General features: G+C 43.0%; 1 protein-coding gene across 8 annotated transcripts in view; it reads left to right on the plus strand.

Moving 5' to 3' along the window:
- Positions 1-19902, plus strand: part of IRF2 (interferon regulatory factor 2) — a 42783-nt gene that overhangs the window by 12049 nt on the left and 10832 nt on the right. For 3 of the 8 annotated variants that reach the window (XM_065061234.1, XM_065061237.1, XM_065061235.1), the window contains 6 exons: positions 6110-6243; positions 7197-7304; positions 12382-12481; positions 13090-13266; positions 15574-15620; positions 19117-19228. In XM_065061234.1, coding sequence (XP_064917306.1) covers positions 6238-6243; positions 7197-7304; positions 12382-12481; positions 13090-13266; positions 15574-15620; positions 19117-19228 — 550 coding nt within the window. In that variant the 5' untranslated portion in view covers positions 6110-6237. Of the gene's footprint in view, positions 1-6109; positions 6354-7196; positions 7305-12381; positions 12482-13089; positions 13267-15573; positions 15621-19116; positions 19229-19902 lie in introns of all 8 variants that reach the window. The other 5 variants (XM_065061239.1, XM_065061241.1, XM_065061242.1 and 2 more) reach the window with 3 other exon arrangements.

A 19902-nucleotide genomic window follows, 5' to 3' on the forward strand; every position in this document is an offset into this window, starting at 1 on the left:
GTAGCATGTTCTCAACATCTTTGCTGCTGCCACCAAAGTGTTAGGAAAGAGGAGGAAAAATACTGCCATAGCTGTAGTGTGGGTCTGGGGTACAGTCAGCACAGGAGCTGGGTCTGTGAAGCAGTCTGACATCAGGTACGCTTTAAGGGAGCGCAAGGCAAGGGATGCTTAGTGATAAGCAAATCTACCAGTGAGTTGTGATGTTTCCCCCATCCCTCCCTGTTCAACAGGGCATCACAGACAGAATATTCCTAGGAAATGAAAGAGGCACTGTAAATACATGCAGTTGAAAGATCAGAGAGGGTAAGTTTTGCTGTCTAGCTGTCCGTGAATCCAAAATGTCTTTTGTAGGGTTTCATGTGTTATCTTGCTTCATATCTCTGTTTTCCAATGCCAAGAGCTTCAGGATTTTGTTTTGAAGCCTTATCCCTTCCACCTCTGAGAATGGCAAGGCAGGCCCATTTTCCTCGTTTGCTAATGCTACTTTAATTATGTGTTTTGCTGTTGGTTCCAAAAAAGATACAGATGTTTGCATAATTTGAGGTTATGAGAAAGAAGGCGTGTTAATTCTGCTTCCACAGCATCAATGGCAAGATTCTCCTCCTCGTGGCAGGTGGGAAATGCACAGGGTAGAGGTCTCCCTGTGGGCTGCGGGCAGGAGGATTTCAGGTGTCCAAAACTGGAGCATCTGGGTAAAGTGCAGTTCAGTTGTCTGTGTTTCAGTGTCAATCTCACATTTCTGAGTTATTTCAAAGGAGATAAGGCTAGCAGGTTTTCCTAGCCAGAAAGAGTCTCAATCCCTCTGACTAGCTTGACTTCCAAGCACGTGTTTGCTTGAAGTCCATATGGTTGAACATGTACAGGCATCCGCAGTGAAACAGTTGAAAAAGGTGGTCCTATATGCAAAATCCTATATGAAGGCAGAGTCCAAGCTGTGACCAAGGGACAGAATTTTGCTCCAAGTACTGTTCCTTAAAATAAGATCATGTTTCCGCGTATCCCGGAACAGCCTTGGCACAGAGGCAAATACAGAACCCAGTTCTCCGAATCCTAAAATTAGCGTATGGTCTCATTTCAGCATATCTGTTTGGTCACACAGGGTGATTGATGCTTTTCTGAACTGCATCAGCATTAGCAAACAAAGGGAATACTTGAAAAGCTTATCAGCAAAGCACAAGATAACTTTAGAAAGAAAAAATATTGTCAGTTCTGTATTTGCAGAGAAAAGTGAAATAGATACCATTCAGTATTCTGCACAAGTGCTCTGGGGTACAGATGTTTTTTCACAGCTCTGGGGAAAGGTTACTACTTGATTCACAAATGCACCTCAAAGTATCTTATCCTGCCTTACCTTCTCACAGCCATTAGCGACATTTCCATATACTGGCAAATCTTCTAATTGGATGCTTTGTGATTTGGAATGAGGAATTACTTTTTCAGATTATTTTTTTTACTTCCATAGAAATATATTTAAAAAACAAAAAAAAATCCGTAGGCCTGGAGTAGCGTATGTTTTTGGGATAACCTTTGTGCCTTTTCAGTTATCCAGATGCTGTCAGAGGGAGGAAAACTGAAGGGAAGAGAACATCTTGTACTGTTCAGATTTAATGCCTGACATGCTGTTGCTTTCACTTTCTGTCTACAGTTGCTGTAATTCTAGTGAAGATCTCTTTGTTCTCAAAGGTTGCACTTTCTGTATGGCAGGACTATTATCTTCCGTTGGGGAAAAACCAAAGTCAAACTTACTAGAATGTTTTAGCAGAGAGCGGGGAGGACTACAAGGTGTTTATTGGACATTATGGAATGAAAAAAAAAGATATATGTATGTGTAGATTTTAATCCAGCCATCACTTACATATTTTCTCATGTGTCTTTAAAGACGAGTAGCTCTTGAAAATAACTCATATTTTCCTAATATATCTTTAAAAATAAACAAGTGCTCTGAGTTTCCTTCTGAAGAGTCTTGCGTAAAGAATCTTAGAAAAATACATCTTGTGAAGTAGGTTGGAGCTGAAATTCAGGATGGTTTGTTGCATCTTAAGAATGCTGTGCTGACAACTACTTGCTCAGTGCCCTTTGGGGGACTACTCATAAAAACATTGCCATACCCCTGCTCTCCTCCCTTCTGCTGTGGTGACTCTCTTCTTTCAGCTGAGTCTGTCTCAGCAGGTTGGCTTGTGCACTTCACCCCAGGCTGCCGGTGTGATTTCTCTATAGAAAGCTCATTTTCCAGAGCACCGTGCAGTAGTCAGAGCAGTGTTATTGATTGATCTCCTCCTGGTCTCCGTGTTCCTGGCTGGGTTGTGCTGACCTAGCTCCAGCAGACCCTGCGCGCTCTGACCTCCACAGCAATCTTCCTCCCAGTCACGTCTGCAGCATTAGGACAGTTTATAACTTGTCAGGGGTAGCCTCCACCATGTTTTTGGAGCATCTAGTTGCGAAAATAGTCTAGACTAACTGCAGGACTAGCACGAATAGTGCAATAAAGAAAGCTTCAAAGAAGGTCAAAATAGTCTCTCCGTGAATTGTGGCGTCAGCACGTCATGTTTCTTGCGTGGGGCTTGGATCCTCACAGGCTCCTGGTGACCTGCCCCTCCAGGCAAATGCCGCTGAGTTGGGGTTAGTGTCTTGCATGCTCAGTGCTTGTTTGGGAATAATTTTATGATGTCTGAATGTCTGTCGATAAAGGCGACTGCTCCTGACTGTGGCCCCCTTTAAGAAGGAAGCAGGTGATAAAAACGGAGTGAGAAAAGGGAGCTACCAGCCTTACTACATTTGTAGGAGATATGGTTAAAAATTGGCTGTCCTGTTAAGGATGGCAAGAGTTCATGAAAGGAGTTCCTGGCAGGCAGCCCTGCTTCCATGTCTAAATGAGCTCCTCTTTTCTTGTAGGGTAGAAAAATGCTTTCTTAGGTCCCATCTGCATTAGCAGTTGCTTATGTTTCTTGGAGATTATTCTTCCCTTCCTCCACCGTGGGACAGTGATAAACCAGAAGAAAAAACAAACGGTAATTATTTTCAACATAATGCCAGAAAGTTTGACTCCAACATGGGTCTCTGGGAGTGTTAAGCATTTTCCTGTGCTCTCCCCAAAGAGATGCTGGAGGTCGCAGAGTCTAAGTTTGAAGCTGTGGTTTCGAAGTACAGGGGCTTCATTAGCAGTTTTGGATTAAGGTTTTCCTCCCTGTTCTCCCCAGCTGCTCCTTCCTGCTCCCATATTGGAGTGCCCTCCTCTCTTGGTTGCGCTGTCACATGTGTAGTAGGATGAGAGCCATGATCTAGGTTCAAACACACAAAAAAAGCCTTACAGAAAGAAGTGTTGCTTGGAAGCCTGCTTAAGTTCCTGGGTCTTGGTCACAAAGTTGCTGATGCGAAGAGCAGTGTTAGCATGAGACAAAATTGGGATGGGACTGAAGGCTGTGAGGAGAATGGAGTGAGAGGTGCTCCTTTGCTGCTGCTGGAACTGGGGCTGCTCCTTCCCCCTGCAGCTCCAGCTGGCTCCTCTCCTCCCCCCTGCCAGCCTGGCCATCTCTGACCATGATCTCTCTGAGGCAGAGGAAGATGGTGCCAGGTGACACAAGGCAGGCATTAAGCTATTTTTCTCCCAGTTAACCTGAGTGTGAAGGTTCAGGCTGGCAAATGTAGCCAGGCTTCTGAAGGGGTTTGCTTCAGCCATCCGTTGGGTATTCACAGCTCAGGAGGTGATGGTGAAGCTGACTGGAACCAGATGCCTTGATAGCTCTGAAAAATACTGGTAGGAGTCCACTTGTCCTAATACAAAAAATACAGTGACCTGCATGTAGGTTCTGCTCTGTAGGTGTAAGTCTGCAGGGGAAGTGCAATGTTACCATTGACCAAGAGTAGGAGATAGGTGCATAGGTGCTCCTGGTTTTACAGCCTGCTTCAGGTTATAATTGTTGATGTTTCCTTCTCTTACAAGGATTGACTGTTTCTGCTTTTTCCTGTTTCTGCTTTTTCCTTTCTGCTGGGTAAACACTGGTGTGAAGGAACTTGGCATCCCTGGTGTTTTATATGGCTCGCCTTCATTTCTGGCTTTGTAGGTTTGCTTTATAATTAATGTATTCTGATGGAGGGTGAAGCTGGCTTGGTGTTAGATGATGACTGCTGAAACTTTGCATGCCTTTGCTGCCTATTTTGAAGAATTTGAAAGACCTTTACAAACTTGCATGGCTCTTGATGGCAGAAGGTGGTTGTCCTTCTACTCACTGATGGATGGACTTCAGGTTCTTCCCCCTGGAGCCATTGAAATAAGACCCTCAAGTTCACCCATTAACCCCGCTTAGTGACAGAGGCTTCTTTTGAGGCACTGCAGAAGTTGATGTTTCTTCCTGTAAAATAAATCATGCATTTGACAGCTGTAGAGGAGAGATGTGGCACCTTCATTTCCCACAGTCAGTTACTCAGTAGAGTTGACTTGGTATTTTCATCACAAGGATATTGTTGACTTGCAACTGCCAAAAAAACAACTACATTTCAGCACCATTGTGATCAGTGCTGTCCTGAGGCAGAAGGCTCTGGGGTTGTCTTTTGAAGACATCATGCTTTGTTTTCTGCAGCACGTGCTTTTAGAGGAGCAGGAGGTGTGTTTTGATGAGCAGAAGCACGCTGTGCTTGCTCCTCTGTGAAAGATGTTCCTTCAGAAGTTGCCCACCATTCCCTCCAGCTGGACATCGTTGCAGGTTATTTTTAGCTGGGTTTGGTTTTACTTTCAGATAAGCAGATCTTGGGAGCCACTCCTCCCTTCTCACATGCCAAACCTCTTTTCTAACTACCTTGGATCAATTTTCTTTGGTGTGGGTGATGGTTGTGAAGGTGCATGCTGCCAGCTGCAGGTGCCAGTCCCAGAGGAGTCCCAGGGTGCTGGAAAGAAGATGAGCACCGCAGCATCTGTGGGGGAGCAGCTGCAGAAGCCCCTGGAGACATGGCAGGGAAGAGATGACTGGCTCTACCGTGCAGTTCTGGGCAAGACTGCCTTCCTTGTAGTAGTTATGCTGGTAGTTTTCTCATCTTCTGAAATGCATTGCTTTTGGACAAAGGCAGCTTCTGTTTCTTCTCTGTTGTCTGTCCCAAGTGGGATTCGTTGCTGCTAACTTCAAGATGACTTTTCTGCCTTCTGTCTCATTTGTTCATCCACATGGGCTTGATATTTGATTGAAGATCTCATTACCCAGAAGGCAAGTCTTACTGCTGAATGGTAGCACTCCTATATTGAATGCTGAAGATGATGCACAGTGTTTCCTGGAATTGTCTCAAAGTGCATGCATACTTAAGAATATCTTACAAAGAAATGCATTTAAGATGATTGTTGCATCTACTTGTTTTTTTTTCCTGGAGAGCTGAATACAAATTTGCTTACTTATTTAGAACATTGCCATTTGCATTTTTCAGCTTTGACCCAATGTGTAGTAGGGGAAGGTGGTACAGACCTCCTGTGCACAGTCTGCAACCTGGATAGGAATTGCTGGTGACAAGCGGAGAGGGCTGCAGTGGCACAGCCAGCTGCTCGCCACCATCCTGGGGCCGAAAAGGCTGCATTTGTGTTGCGCTTGCCCAGAAAACAGCTTCCCTCTTGCACAGAGAGGCGATTTGCACAAGGGCCTGGCTGCTGTTGGGTCCTGGAGTTGGCTTTTTTTTTCATGTCTGATGTGAACCTGAAAGGGACTTGAGCAGTTGTAACTGTTTTCTGAGCTATTTTAGAAATTCGTAGTCAGTGGACAAAGGCTGCAGCTGAACCGCGAGGGACCAGCTCCACGCAGTAATAAATAAAATGCCAGTGTGTTTGCTAAGAGATTAGTGTGAGCATGGCTGCTGGTGAAATCTCTGAACACATCAAAGAGCTTTATTGTTGCACTCAGGTTTTAATTCCTTATTAGTTTCAGGAAATACATGTCCTCAGAGCAATGAGAGGAAACTTTGAACGTTTTTCTTCCTCTTATGCTGGGTGTGGGCTTGGTACTGCCTAATTGTTAGTCTGTCTGATGCCTGTACTCCCATAGGAAGCAAGAACAAACCCATTTACATTTGTGTCATTGTTGTGTGCTTTCAAATACATGGCCTACTCATTTTTTTCCTTTTTTTTTTTTTTAAGATCAAAGGTGACAAGAATAGCAGAGCAGAGCAGTTAAGAATGATGCAGAGAACACAGATGTGAAGAACAAAGGAGAGAGGAAGGAGCTGAGCCCGGTGCAGAGGGGGAAAGGAGAAGAAGCAGCCTAAATGCAAGTACTTGACCATGGCAGTGATGGGTTGCAGGCTGCTTAACAGGAGTTTAATGCGGTGCTTTAATCTGCGTCTAGTTCCGGCTGTCACTTTCAGAGCGATGCCTGAGATAGGTTAATGTTTTTAAAATTTTCTGCCTCAGGTTCAAGACTTTGGACTCTTTTGTCAATAATTTACAGCTCTAAACAGGGAAGTGGCATCAGGGTCACGTGTGTTTGTGAGAGAGAGAGAGACAGAGAGAAAAAGAAATCAGTTTGAGTCTTAACTGAATAATATAACGTGGTGTGGTGCAGCTGTGGAGGCTGTAAAGCACTCACTTCCTAGCTAAGCAGTGTCAGAATGTAAAATAGTGGCTAAAAAAATCAGTGACTGGCTTGATCAGAGAAAGCTGAAGGGAGGGCATCAAATTACTCAGCCAAAACCAAAGTGGTCTGATAAATTGCTGTGATGTAAAATGTATTTTTCATCATTTTAGTCAAGTTTATGGGATAGAAAGAGCCATTTGAAAACACTCTCCTTAGCAAGTGCATAATTTTAGCTGGTACAGTGATGCCTCCTGCATGTGAATTTTTTGGTTAATTTTTTTTTTTCTTGGCAAAAAAAAGTCTTCTGCAAATGCAGGTATGTGGGCCAAAAAAAGGAAAAAGGTCTCTTCAGGACTGTAATTGTTTTTCTTTGCGGCCTCTGGTATCCTGCCTGTATCAGCAGACAAGCTTTTGCCAATGTGATGAGTCTTCTTCAGGTGAAAGTTTTCCTAATCCAGATGTACAGAAGAGTGTTTTATTCCGTAGAGAAGGCTTTATCCTCTCAGTTGCTCTGAGGGCAGGCTCCTGCATGGATCCAAAGTCGCTATTATAAGTGTTCGATGCTTGCAAAGTCTGTCCTGTGCAGCGATGGGGGAGCTGTCTGGAAGTTCTGCCTGGGCAAAAAGTAACCTTGTCCCTTGTTCCTTGCAGCTCCTTCCTGGGTGGGTGAAAATGCCTGTCGAAAGGATGCGGATGCGCCCCTGGCTGGAAGAGCAGATCAACTCGAACACGATACCGGGGCTGAAATGGCTAAATAAGGTAAGGGAGGTGCATGCACGTGTGTGTGTACGTGTGCTGAGGAGGGACTTTATAGCAGTGCCTGAGGTTTGGATAGGTAAATCAGCTCATTCCTGGTTTTCAAACGGGTGACATGGGGAGGAAGGGCAAAGCTGAATGCTTCCTGCTGAACCTGTTCCTCCGGCCTCGCCTGCCAGATCTGAGACGCCCTGTTTTGGCCTGGTGGCTCTGTGGCTCCTTTGAAAGCATTTTTCAGCTCTTTGTTGTTGGAGTGAGTGTTTTTGGATACTCTGTTAGTTTGTTTTTTTTTTTAAAAGCTGGGAACAGATTGCTCACCAAGTAGTGTCAGAGGGACATGAACAAAATGCTTTCCTGAGGTGGAAGACTATACTCTGTGTTAGACTCTGGTTTGAAGCACCCATCTCCTGTTTCAGACTTATGTGACTTCTCTGATACTTTTCAACCTGGGAGAAAAAGGAGTAACTTTTCCCCTGACTGACCCAAGCCTAATATTCCTGGTCCTAAACTCTGACTGAGACCACTAGACACTTTGAGAGCACAAGTGTGGCTTCCAATATGTCAGTGCCCAGTTCAATTATTATTTTTCTTTTTTTTAATTGGGACTTTGAACAGTAATAAACCCTGGAAATATTGCATGCATTGTGTGGTATGCAGGAGAGTAATTTGCCACATTGCAAGTCATGAAGCAGTTTTGGCTACAGAGGCTATTTTATTATAAGAATGGGTGGAAATGCACAAAATCAGGTTCAGAAACATAGGAGCTGCCACTCTGGTTTAGACATTAACCCATTTAGTCTGGTATCTTCCCTATAGTAGTAGTTGTGGTGCTCAGGTATTCATTTTTAGAGCTGAAGAATGGCAATTAAGATTACTACTTTTTATTTCAGCTTTCAGAGCTAGAAATGCTCATGACTATAAAATTACCAGAGGCCCTTTAAATTTCAGCTACAAATTTTGTTATCAGGAGCTTCCTGCATCAGTGGCTCTCACATGCTGTCGCTGGGTAAATAAATATTGCTGTATCCATTCCCTGGTTAGCTGCCCTGTGAATCTGAGTGGGTCCTTGTTCTTGCGTAATGGGGTCACAGCTAAAGAGGAGGAAGAGAGACCAGTTTCCACTGTTGCCTTTGTAATTTGAATCCAGCGTTTGGGTTGCTACAGATTCTTCTCCTTGAGCATCTCTACCTCAGTGTCTTGTCTCTCCTGCTGACAGTCCATCTCTGCTGTCCATTGTTTGGCATTCCTGTCCAATCCTGAAATAACTGTTCTGCACTTAGTATTGCACAGTAGTTCACATTTGAGCATTTTACTCTTAAATATAATCTGTAGGTTTTGTTCACGTGAACTTCTTTGGTACATCCCAACAACATACCTACCTCCGTGTTCTGTAGTGTGAAAATGCTGCTGGTGTGCTAAGGGCTTCATTCTTCCGAGTTCAGCCCACCATCCCATAAAGGCAGTTTGCAAGGCATGTCACCTTGTTTAATGTTTGCAGCCCCCTGATCGTGTTGTTACAGCAGTTTTTGCCTTGTGCTTCTGGCATGAACTGCTTGCATGCGAGAGTCACAAGGAGACTTTGTCCTTAGTTTGCATGTTCTATATTGACTAAGACTTGCCTCACAAATAAAGTATTTTGAAATTGATTTTTGTTTTTGAAAACAAAGCCCTGGCTCCTACCAGGAGGAGGATACCAGGCTAAGTGGCCTGCCTCAAGGTTTATTAAACTGTGACTTACTCCGTTTCTACCCTCTGATTTGGCATAATTCTGTGTTGCCTTTATTGTGCTCAACAGGCCTATTGCACTTCTGAGCATTTCTGTTTAAAAATGGTTCAACATTCATTCCAACAATGAATCATTAAACCAAAAATATTTCTATTTTTACTGTAAGTCCTGACCATAAACAAAGCCATGCATGAATTAACTCTGGAGGCTGTAGGATTTGGGGATTTGTGTGTTTTAATTGAAGTTTGACAAAGGATAGTTCACAGTACAGAAAAGAAGGTGGGTCAGATTAGCGAGAGAATGACACTTGTCTGTGTGCACAGCTTTTGAGGAAATAAGATTTCAATACTAAGGAAACAAATGCCATTCTGGGTTTGTCATTGGCTGTCTGTTCTTGGGGAATTTTTTCAGGTTGAGAAGGGAATTAAACCTCTCTTGGTTATAAACAACAAATCAAGTACGGGTGACTTACCTAATTCCTTCCCCTACTGTCAGGTGATCACATTATAGCTCCTGCTTTGTGTTCCTTTCCAGAATAGATCCTTGCTCTATAGGTCTTAAAAAATAAATACTTGTGGACCTCCCTGGTGAAAATGTTATCCTGCTGAATGGCATGAGGGAGGAAAGAAATTTCTTTTCCTTCCTAGAGAGACAAAACTGGGAGCTGTGATGGAAATTACATAGTTCAGTAAGGGGCAGAGGTGGTGTGAGGAGGGGGATAGTGAGAGGTCAGTGTCCCTTGTGGATCTGGAAAAGGAGATTAGAGTGGAAACATTCAGAGTAGCTGTAACAGCAGTTGAGAGGCAACCTGTTGCTTTGATGGATGCTTGGAATATTACCCTCCAGACGGATGCTGCTATTTAAAAATTGTCCTGCGACTTTCTAGCTAGTATGTGATCTCATGTTCATTCACTTGCTTGGAGCATTTTGCAATGCTAGGATTGCAAGCGTTTGATACTATTTTCCTGCCTATTTCTAGGAATGAGACACCTTCTCCCTTTTGATGTCCCCACTGGAGTTTGATAGCAATTCCTGTTATGTGGCAAAAGTTTTGTGGGTTGTGCTTTTGGCTTTAGGTGAGGCTATTTTTTGTAATAGAAACACAAGACTCCTACACAAATGTCCAGTAGTGTGGTGCTGCACCAGAGACCACATGGTTTTCCAAATCTAAGAGGAAGCACTGATGAACCTTTTCCTATTAAGGTCATTATTAGGAAGCATCAACTGAAGAAGGATGTAGGTAAATGTTTGATAATGTTTGAAATAAAAAATTAGTATTTAAATAGAAAATATCTAGGTAAGCTAGAGCAGGACATACAACCACATGGTATTATTGCTGGAATGAGCAGCCTTGCAGGATTTGAGAGATTAGATCTTTGATAGTTGATGAGAAAATCTGTAGTTTCTATATAGGTATGTAAAATTATATATGTATTATAAAGTTATAATACATGTGGATTCTATTATTTTATTTATATTATAATTTGCTGTAAGTCCATGTGCTTCCAGACATTTGGGGTTGGGAAGAACTTTCTGTAATGATCACTTAGAATGCTGTTGAGAGTGTCCTTGCACCTTCCTTTGAAGCTGTGAGTATGTCTGACGATGACAGGGTGCTATATCTGGAGTCTTGTTTGGTCAGCTAGTTCTTATGGAACATCTTGAATTATCATGTGGAATATGAAATCCATGCTATAACCTTTGTAGCATTGTGTAGCGTTGTTCAAACCTCCGCCTATCACCAAGCATGAGAAGACTTTTCAATCCAGCAGTTCTTAAAGGTCATGTTGATAGAAGTGGTTTTCTATGGAAGTACATTTTTTTTTTTTTCCTATGCTTGTTATAATATATGGGAGAATAAAGGCAAGGAAGCTTATTCTAGCCCTAGATCCAGTAGTGCTGTGATGCACAGGATAGTTGGGGTTGCGACTTTCTTTAGATCACCTCTACTTGTGGAAATAGGACAGCATTTCTGTAGGATGATTTAACTATATAGAGGGGGAAGAGTAAGGACTCAAAAGGCACGTTAGAGAAGTGGTGGGAATAGATTAAGAGGAAGAATGAGAGTGTGAGGGCTTGAAGGGGAATGAGGAACGTGTTAAATCTGTGCTTTGACCAAATTAAAGAAATGGTGAAGCCAAGCAAGAAGAGAAGAATGCAATTCTGAACAAGTGAATGTAAATGAGAGAAAGGATTGAAGACAAGAGTTGAAGGACAATACAAAACGCAGGCTCAAAAAAGAAAAGATCACATGGAAAGGAAGGGAAATAAACCTAACCTTGACATTAGTGAAATATTAACCAGACAGACGAGGAACAAAACTGTCTGTTGGAGGAAGGGGAAAGGGCAAAGGATTCATCTCACCTGACCACAGTTATCTACAATGCAGTTTTTTAAATGAGAGCTGCTTGTCTGGAGTTCTTTGTAGTCAGTGGAGGAAAAAAGGCTCTTTTAGGATGCACTTCAGTTAATGTAGCTCAGGTGGTCATCTCAGGAGGGGGTGCATTTTGCCCTGGAAGTGCTTTTCTCTTCACAGATTAAGAAATGGATCTAAACCTGTAGTGGCACTGTTTATAGTGCAAGATGTCTGTATGTGAAGCCAGATAAGATGTATTCCCCCCCAACAGGGGAAAAAAAAAACAAGTGGCGTGGAATAAACGTCTTTATAGTTCCACTGCATAAAGTATGCCCTGGTTTAACTACATGTTGTGTGTTAAAAAAAAATTTTAAAAGTGCCTTCCTTTGGATTGCTTTAAATACGCTTCTCTTTGGCTTAAAGTTTCTAAACTAAAGTGCATTCAACTGTCTTCAATCCCACCCTGTTACATGGGTGTCCTGTGGGTTGTATCCCCACTAGAGAGATGTCTACAGTTGATACATTCATATGTCCTGTTTGCTTGGCATATAAATTTCAGAGATCCCTTTCCTTTACTGTGCTGGGTATTTTTCTGGTTGAATTGTAAATTCCTTGAATTTAGTCTGTTCCTGTGATTGTTTAGTTTCATATCTAATTTCTCTAATCATAAAAGTGTTTGTGCTGCCAAAACTGGCCTTTGTTTGAATGCTTAGAAATGTGTAGCACTGCGTGTTTTATCCATGTGTCAGCTTGGGAAGCTGCCAGGCTCCTTGTCCATGAAGGGGCATCTGAATATTTCTTATACTTAGGGCCATATTTTGCTTTTGATGATGCCAGTGAATGTTTTCCTGTTGACTTCAGTGACAACAGCACTGGTTTAGAAGGAAGCAAAACACTTGTAGATGCTGGAACTGTGTTTTTAAATAAGTGACCTAATGTCATCAGAAGATCCTTCAAATCAATCAGCGTTGGCATTTCCTGTTTGTTTTTCCTTCCAGGAGAAGAAGATTTTTCAGATTCCCTGGATGCATGCTGCAAGACATGGGTGGGATGTTGAAAAAGATGCTCCCTTATTTAGAAACTGGGCAATTCATACAGGTATTGGAACTCTCTTTCTGCAGGACAGATTTTCACATTGTTTTCCCTTTTAAAGTTATGTTTTCCTTTTTTCTCATCTTTGCTTTTACTAACACAGAGACTGAATTTAAGTTTCTAGATTTGTGGGAGGCTAAGTGCTTTTTTCAAGGTCTGTGATACTCTACAGCTTCATTGAAGCGCCACAACTCATTTGCATTGAGGAACACAGTAAAACTTAATTGATTTAGATGTTAACAAGATTGGGTTCAAAACTGTTGGGAGTAGAGCATGCTCAGCACTTTGTAGACTTGGGCCCTTAGGCTTTTTATGCCTTTCTATGGATTTGAGCCATAAAGTGTAAGTGCTCTGCAAGCTTTTCCACATGGTTGTGGAGTCACATTTGAGCTGTAGTGCCCTGGGTCTTTCTTGAGCAGAAGCTGCTCATCCTGTGTTCTAGAAATGGGCATGGGAATGAGATCGCAACACTCTGTCTTGCAACCTCAGCTATTGTTTGAATGCTTGTCATGGGAACCAAAGGCTGATGGCTTGAAATTAACCTACACTGTTATTAATTCACCCTAGGTTTTCAATTACACATCATATGTGCCTAACTTTCTTTTCTTGCTTAGGAAAATACCAGTCAGGAGTAGATAAACCAGATCCAAAGACGTGGAAGGCAAACTTCCGTTGTGCTATGAACTCTCTGCCTGACATAGAAGAAGTGAAGGACAAAAGTATAAAGAAAGGAAACAATGCCTTCAGGGTGTATCGGATGCTGCCATTGTCTGAAAGACCTTCCAAAAAAGGTAGAGGCAAGAACTTGTCAATGTGAAAATGGTGTTTGGGGTGTTGTTATTATTTTGAGTCCTGCAAAATGTGCCAGTTCTACTTTTCTTGATGTGAAGCTGGATGTTTCTATCCAGATGTTCCCCAGAACACAGGAACATCTATTTATGTGAAAAATGGGCTATATTCAGTGAAGACTACAAGCTGCTTGGAGAGAAGATCACCAAGATGGGATATCCCCAAGCTGGTGATCGGTGTAAATTGTGTTAGGTCTGTTAAAGCCGATGGAGTTGTGTTCAGATCCTCATCTCAGGTGTCTTGCTTGTTTAAGTTCTGAGGATGCAAGTAACTTCTGCCAAATGGCCAAAATTTGGTGTAGGACAGTGATACAGCATAAATAACTAAAGACTTGCCAAGTGGTGAGCATCCCTGACTTGAATCAGGAAAAAATGTTTCCCAAAGGAGGTGCTAATGAGAGTGCTGAGTTTAATACTGTGGAGGGGCCCATGTATACATTTATTTGTGGCACCACCGCTAAAATCACAATCCCCTTGAGGTATGCTCATGACTGAAGCCAGCATAAATCCATATATGCTTATTCCCTATCTCTCACAAGAGAACCGGGTCTCCTTCAGTCAAAGATGATGATGGGAGATATTAGAGATCAGCGCATTTAATTCAGTAGGGCTCATTCAGAATACAGTGGCAGACTCTTTACTATTGTTTTTCAAGCAAGGGTAGAAATAAACTGGCGCTCTGAGCTGAGTGGGAGCAGTATACTCTCTGCTCAGAAGATCAAGCCGCAAAACCACTTCATTAGTTACTAGCTACATTAGGCCATCAAAAATTAGTCCTCACAGCATGATAGTGGTGAAATTGGAAGTTTTTTAAATCCCCAGATTTAGGGATTAGGTCTCCCACATGGCAGGAGAGGACATAGCCACCAGGCCAGTCTCATGAGTATTTGGTTTCTTATGAAGCAGAAACATTGGCTTTTTTATGGCTTCATTACTGGTTTATGGAGTAGCACAATGGCTTCCTTAATACTCTGGTATTTAGGGTTTTCAGATGAAAAAATAACCTGCAATCTGAATGCACAGTGTTCATCTAAAATCCAGTTTAGTTCACCTGTAGCTCAGTTTGCTATTTTTTTCAGTTGAGAAGTGAAAGGCACATGTTCAGTTTAAGGTCCATGTGATTGGAAATTATGAACTCTGGCATTTTTGGGACAGAACCATACGGTGAAAGGGAGATCAACCTGCAAAAACTCGGGCTAGAGCTTTGAAACTGTTTCTGATCTCTTGCGTATGGTATATTTTGTACCTTCAGGTGTGTTTTCCTGAAACGTAACCTGTTCCATTGTGGTAGATTCCTCTTGTAGATGTAAGAACTAGAAAAGTTCATAATGGAAGCTGGGATTCTGAAGATGGTGGCTGTAGCAGGAGATGATTCTGCAGCAAGTCCAGTTACTATAAATCTCTGACGTATTTTGGGCCCTGTATATATTCCCACATGCCCTTTCTGTGTGGCACGTGGCTAAATTTATGTGTGAGAGCAAAAGAATTTGGCTGCAAACAATTGTAATGCTCAGTGCTGTCTTGCAGTAGAGATGGAAGAAATTCCTGGGACGCATCTGTACAAACAGTGGGGTAGAGCCAAGCTTGCATCGGCAAGTCTGAGCTTCCACATCATGGTCTCATCAGGTCAGAGCAGTGCAGCAACACTGGGGAATGCCAGGACACATGAGATTTTGTGAGGATCATATGCTGTGCGGTTTTCTGGATTCTCAAATCCAGCATGACTACATAAACTGCTTTTGCATGAATTATAATACGTATTCCATCCCCCCTGCCTCAAGCTGTGACCATTTACAAAGATATTTATTGTAATCTCACATGTCAAATCAACAAACAGTCTCCCTTTTCCTGTAGCTACAACAAGAGTGTAACAAATGTGATGAGACACATATTTTTGGGTTTTTTTTATTTTTCTCCCCCTTCCTTCTTTTTTTAATAGGCCTTGTTGCTTAGTTTGTTACTCTTCCATATTTTGCACCTTGATTTTTTTGACTTAATTGTTCAGTCCCATCGCCATTCTTTTTTTGTTGCCCTTTAAAAACAAAACACAAAGTGAAAGTGTTTAAGGTGATTTTTTTGACTGCCCATGCTTTAAGGGGGGTTTAAAATCGAGCAAAATGTGTTCCCCTTTCCTAGGAGGTGTTGCCATTTTGAGGCGTGGTTTGGGTCTATGTCTTAGTGAATATAGAAAGTGTGGAGGATAACTCATGGCACGCAGGACTTTAAGAAATCTTCCTTCTGTTGTTACAGGAAAAAAACCGAAGTCTGAGAAGGATGACAAGTTCAAACAAATTAAGGTAAGAAGTGGCTGTTTAATAGCGCGAGAGCTTGTGAAAACAATCTGTTGCAATTTTTTTTAATAGCCTCAATAATATATTGTAGTGGGTATTCACAAGTCTCTCACGCTTGTGGTTTGGTTAAGTAGTTACAGTTACATTGGATGTTTGGGGTTGTTTTTTTAAATATGAAGGCTGTTAGAGCCATGACTGACGTCATCAGTTGACACAGCCCTTGTGTTGCAGTGCCTGGAGGTTGGAAAACTGGCAGCCTTGGCAATACGTTTGCCATTTGTCTGTGTAAGTAGAAATATAGTAATTAGAGAAGGAATGCTTCTGAACAATAGAGCTACCTTTTGGAACAATTAATTTCTGTGTGTAAGGCATTGGAAATGCATTTTCATTTAGGCAAGGGGGGGAAGTTTTGTCAGAGCTACATTCTGCTTGTGTTTCGTAATTCGGAAGGCCTCAGTTGTAAAGCTCATCGGTCACTGCCTGAAATTTCTGCCTATTGAGAGCATGGACCCAAACTGCTCTTCCCTACCAAGCGTGAGGGTCCTTGGCCTCCACACCTCTGCTGAGTACCTCTTTGAGTTGGTCAGGACTGCATGCCTGCGGGGTTTGGTCCCCTGCTGCTCACTTGTGATGGGCTGTGCCACCCACTTCTAGGCACAGGTCCTGCACCCACTGGCCAGGAGATGCTCTGGGCCAGGCGAACCCAGAGACCTGGGAAAACTCCTCCATTGAGATCAGGTTTGGACGGCACATGCTCTCCCAGCAGTTGTAACTTGGGGAGTTACGTGTCAATACTGTCAAGCCTGAAAAGCTGTAGAGGCACTTGAACACTCTCATCCACTCCATTAAGATTAATCTTCCAAATAGTCATTTCTGAGGGAGTCCCAGTGATGCCTGTGAGTAGGTGCTGGTGGAGCGATGCTCCCAGCTTTTGGGAGCACTTTCCTCCAGCTCAGTTGCCCTGAGCTGCACAAACGTTAGGCAGTACGGGAGCAGTGAGCTGAGCTGGCCCTGCCTCTAGCACCTAACACCTCCCTGTCATAACTATTACAAGCACACACGTGCCAGCCACCATGTTACGGCCACTTGGTTCTTACAGGCTTTGAACTGAGGCCAGGTAGTATTCCTGTCTGTTGCCCCTGATGAATGTGTACACAAGCTGGCTTTCTGATATACCTGGATTTTTAAAAAGATGGTCCTTCCATGCTCAGCTAACACTAGACTGACCATTGAATGTTGAAGGCAACGATAGCAAAGAAAGATGGTGGGTGAATTAATGCAAATGTGCATCTTAGAATGCTGAAAGCTGCTTAAAATTGCTGTGCTTGGTGACGTGGATCCCTGAGATCCCAGTTGTGTGTATTGCATTGAACGCCTTGCAGTTGCTGTGGAAACGTCTCTGTAGTGGAAGTGAGTGGGAGGCTGCTCCATGACCTCCCTGTTGAATCCAGTGGGGTAACATCAGAGGGAGGGCTGAGTAGCCGAGTACAGATCTGCAAAGGGACTTCAGTGGAGCAGTGTCTCATATTGAGCTCCCCCTGTTGCCACTGCCTTATCCTTTGGGTACCCATGGTGGCTGCTGGTTGGGGTGAAGAGTCCTGTCAGACCTTGCTGAGCTTCAGCAGGGTGCTCAGGGCACTCCCTGCTTGTCCCTGTGGTTGTGAGAGACCTGGCCCTTACCACATCCCTGCTCTGCATTACACAAAGGAGGCTGTGAACAGGTTTCTCACCATGCAGGTAGGGCTCCTACCACTGGGCTTTTGGGCAAACAGGGTGTCTCCATTAAAAAGTGGATTCTCAGCAATGAGAAGAAGCCTTAAGTGCTTGAGTAGCCCAGATAGAAACAGACTTTTTCCTCTGAAACAAATGACTGAATTTCCTGCCTGAGGCTTAATTTCTACCTTATTCTAGATGTACCCTTTGAGCTATGCATGCAGCTCCCCTTTGAGACATTTCTGAAATCTGCCACCTTTCCCTGTGCATTTAGCTTATGCTAGAGGTCCAGACACTGTAAATTTAGGTGATATAACACAAACTGTTCCAGTGTCCCAGTCCCGTTATAGATCTAGCACCATCAGCCAAGTTCCAAGATACATATTTGTTTCTGCAGCTCCAAAGGTGCTACTGAATAAACTTCTCAGTAAAGCTGAGCAAGATGCTGTGTGCGCAGCGTTCCCATGGGGGCCGCTGTGTTTGCTGGGGCATTGCACAACACCAGAGGCTCAGGGCTCCAGTGTGCAGCCCTAACCTGTCTCTGCAGTCACAATCCTCGATGGATCAGTAGCAGCTAATTTAATCTTTCCTGGGTCTCCAGGTCTTTGACCTATGGGTTGACACAACCGATACAGCTCATCAAAGGCCTGGTTGCTCTTAACACTGACTTTTCACCCTTCTGATGTGCAGAGGGGCCTTGGGACAGGGTGTGTGCTTGCCTTGCTTAATGGCTGGGAAGGTGCAGATTTGTGTTGAAGCAACAGCTCTTTTTGAGTGGATCACAATCACAGCATGTGGCATCTAGGAAAGACCTGTCACGCAATCCCCAGTTTTGTGTCCCATGGCAACAGTTAATACGGTTAGTACTGTGAGGGGCTGGGAGCACAAGTCTTGAAGCTTACCTTTGCCTTGTCCTTGCCAAAATGTGTTAAAGCAGTAAAAATTGACATGGAATGGCATCAGATGCAGCTGGCAGCTCTGCACCTCTGTGGGTGTCTCTGGGTCAGCAGAGAGGCAGAACTTCCCTTGCAGGGAAGCCCAGAGTAAGAACAGAAGACTTTAAACTTTTTAGCCAAGAATCGCCTAAGGGAGCCAATACCAGGGAGAAGGTTGGACCTGTAGTTAATCCTTGAAATGTGTTTATAGCATTTTAAAGAAATCCTGAATTTATGGAATTAAACTTTTTGGTGTCTGTTCTGCAGGGAGTTTTTTAGATTCCTTCTCAAGTGTACCAGACCTAGAGAGATGTATCTTGTGGAAAGCTCAGTCTGTGTAGAACAGGTGGTGTTTATGATGTGATCTAAAAGACTGTATTTAGTGTAAACACTTGCTTTCAGGCTTGCTGCAGTGAAAAATTCAGTCTAGAATTTAGTAATTGCTATACAGAAGCTAAGGCTTCCTTTCAGAAAGCGCTAAGAGATACAGCGTGTTTGGAAGGGAATGAGGGTGAATATTAAATAGAGTACCATTTTAAAGCAGTGTTTCTTCCTTGTTTGTTCCAAATGTTAATCTGTTGTAGTAAATAGCACACCAATTTCTTGTTGTCTGAAGGCTCACTCTAAATCTGAAAATTAAAAATAACTTTTGTTTCAAAGCAGAAGATTTAGAAATAGAGTAAACTCTGGCTTTTTCTCAGAGAACCAACATGTTCGCTCTGAGACTGTCTAGCAGGGAGTATATGGCAGGCATAAGCAATATGATTTATTACCATTTCAGAACAAAGAGATGAACTGAGTCCAGGCTCCTAAAATAGATCAAACCTGACCCAAATGTACTGTTTTCATTCTAGCAAGAGCCAGTTGAATCATCTTTTGGGATTAATGGGCTAAATGATGTCACTTCTGACTATTTCCTGTCCTCCAGTATAAAAAATGAAGTTGACAGTACAGTGAACTTTGTAGGTAAGTACTCCTATGCTCTTCTTATATGCTAACCACATGGGTGACTTCAAAACTGCTTTTGGCACTGCCAAACTCAGCTCTCCATCAGCACTTTGCACTTTGGAGAACAACATGGTTACAATTGGGTCAACATATCTTTCTGTAGCCCAGGCCATGTGAGGTCCTGGTTGCAGGTCAGCCCTACCACCTTGCAGAGACAGTGAGCAGCACTGTGGTGGTTCCCCTGAGGGCAAAACACAGCTGTGCTCATGTGGCTTTTCCTGAGAGGAGCTTACTCCACTCCGCAAGGTAGCCCTCAGATATGAGACTGTAGCCAGTGTCACGTGGGAGTTGAACTGCAGTTGGATGGTGGTTTCTCATGGGTCAAAGCAGAGATTTGTATAGGCTGCCATTTTATTTGGGAGTTTAAACATGCAGATGAAATGGAGGAACTTGGTTCAGTAGCAGAGTTAGTTCTTACCATCATTGAGCTAACAACAAGGATCAGCAAAGACTGCATTTAGAAACTGGTACATTAGAAATTAACTGTCATCTCAGCATGTGAATAATCAGTTGTGGGTAGAATAATTGGGCTGATTTTTGACAGCTCTTTTTTGGCTGAGGTTGTTGCTGCAGTAAAAGCTCCTGGAAATGTGACCTATATACCATTTTCTCTAGAATTCTACTTTTATATA

This window comes from Columba livia, chromosome 4, assembly GCF_036013475.1.
Source record: "Columba livia isolate bColLiv1 breed racing homer chromosome 4, bColLiv1.pat.W.v2, whole genome shotgun sequence".
NCBI lineage: Eukaryota > Metazoa > Chordata > Aves > Columbiformes > Columbidae > Columba > Columba livia.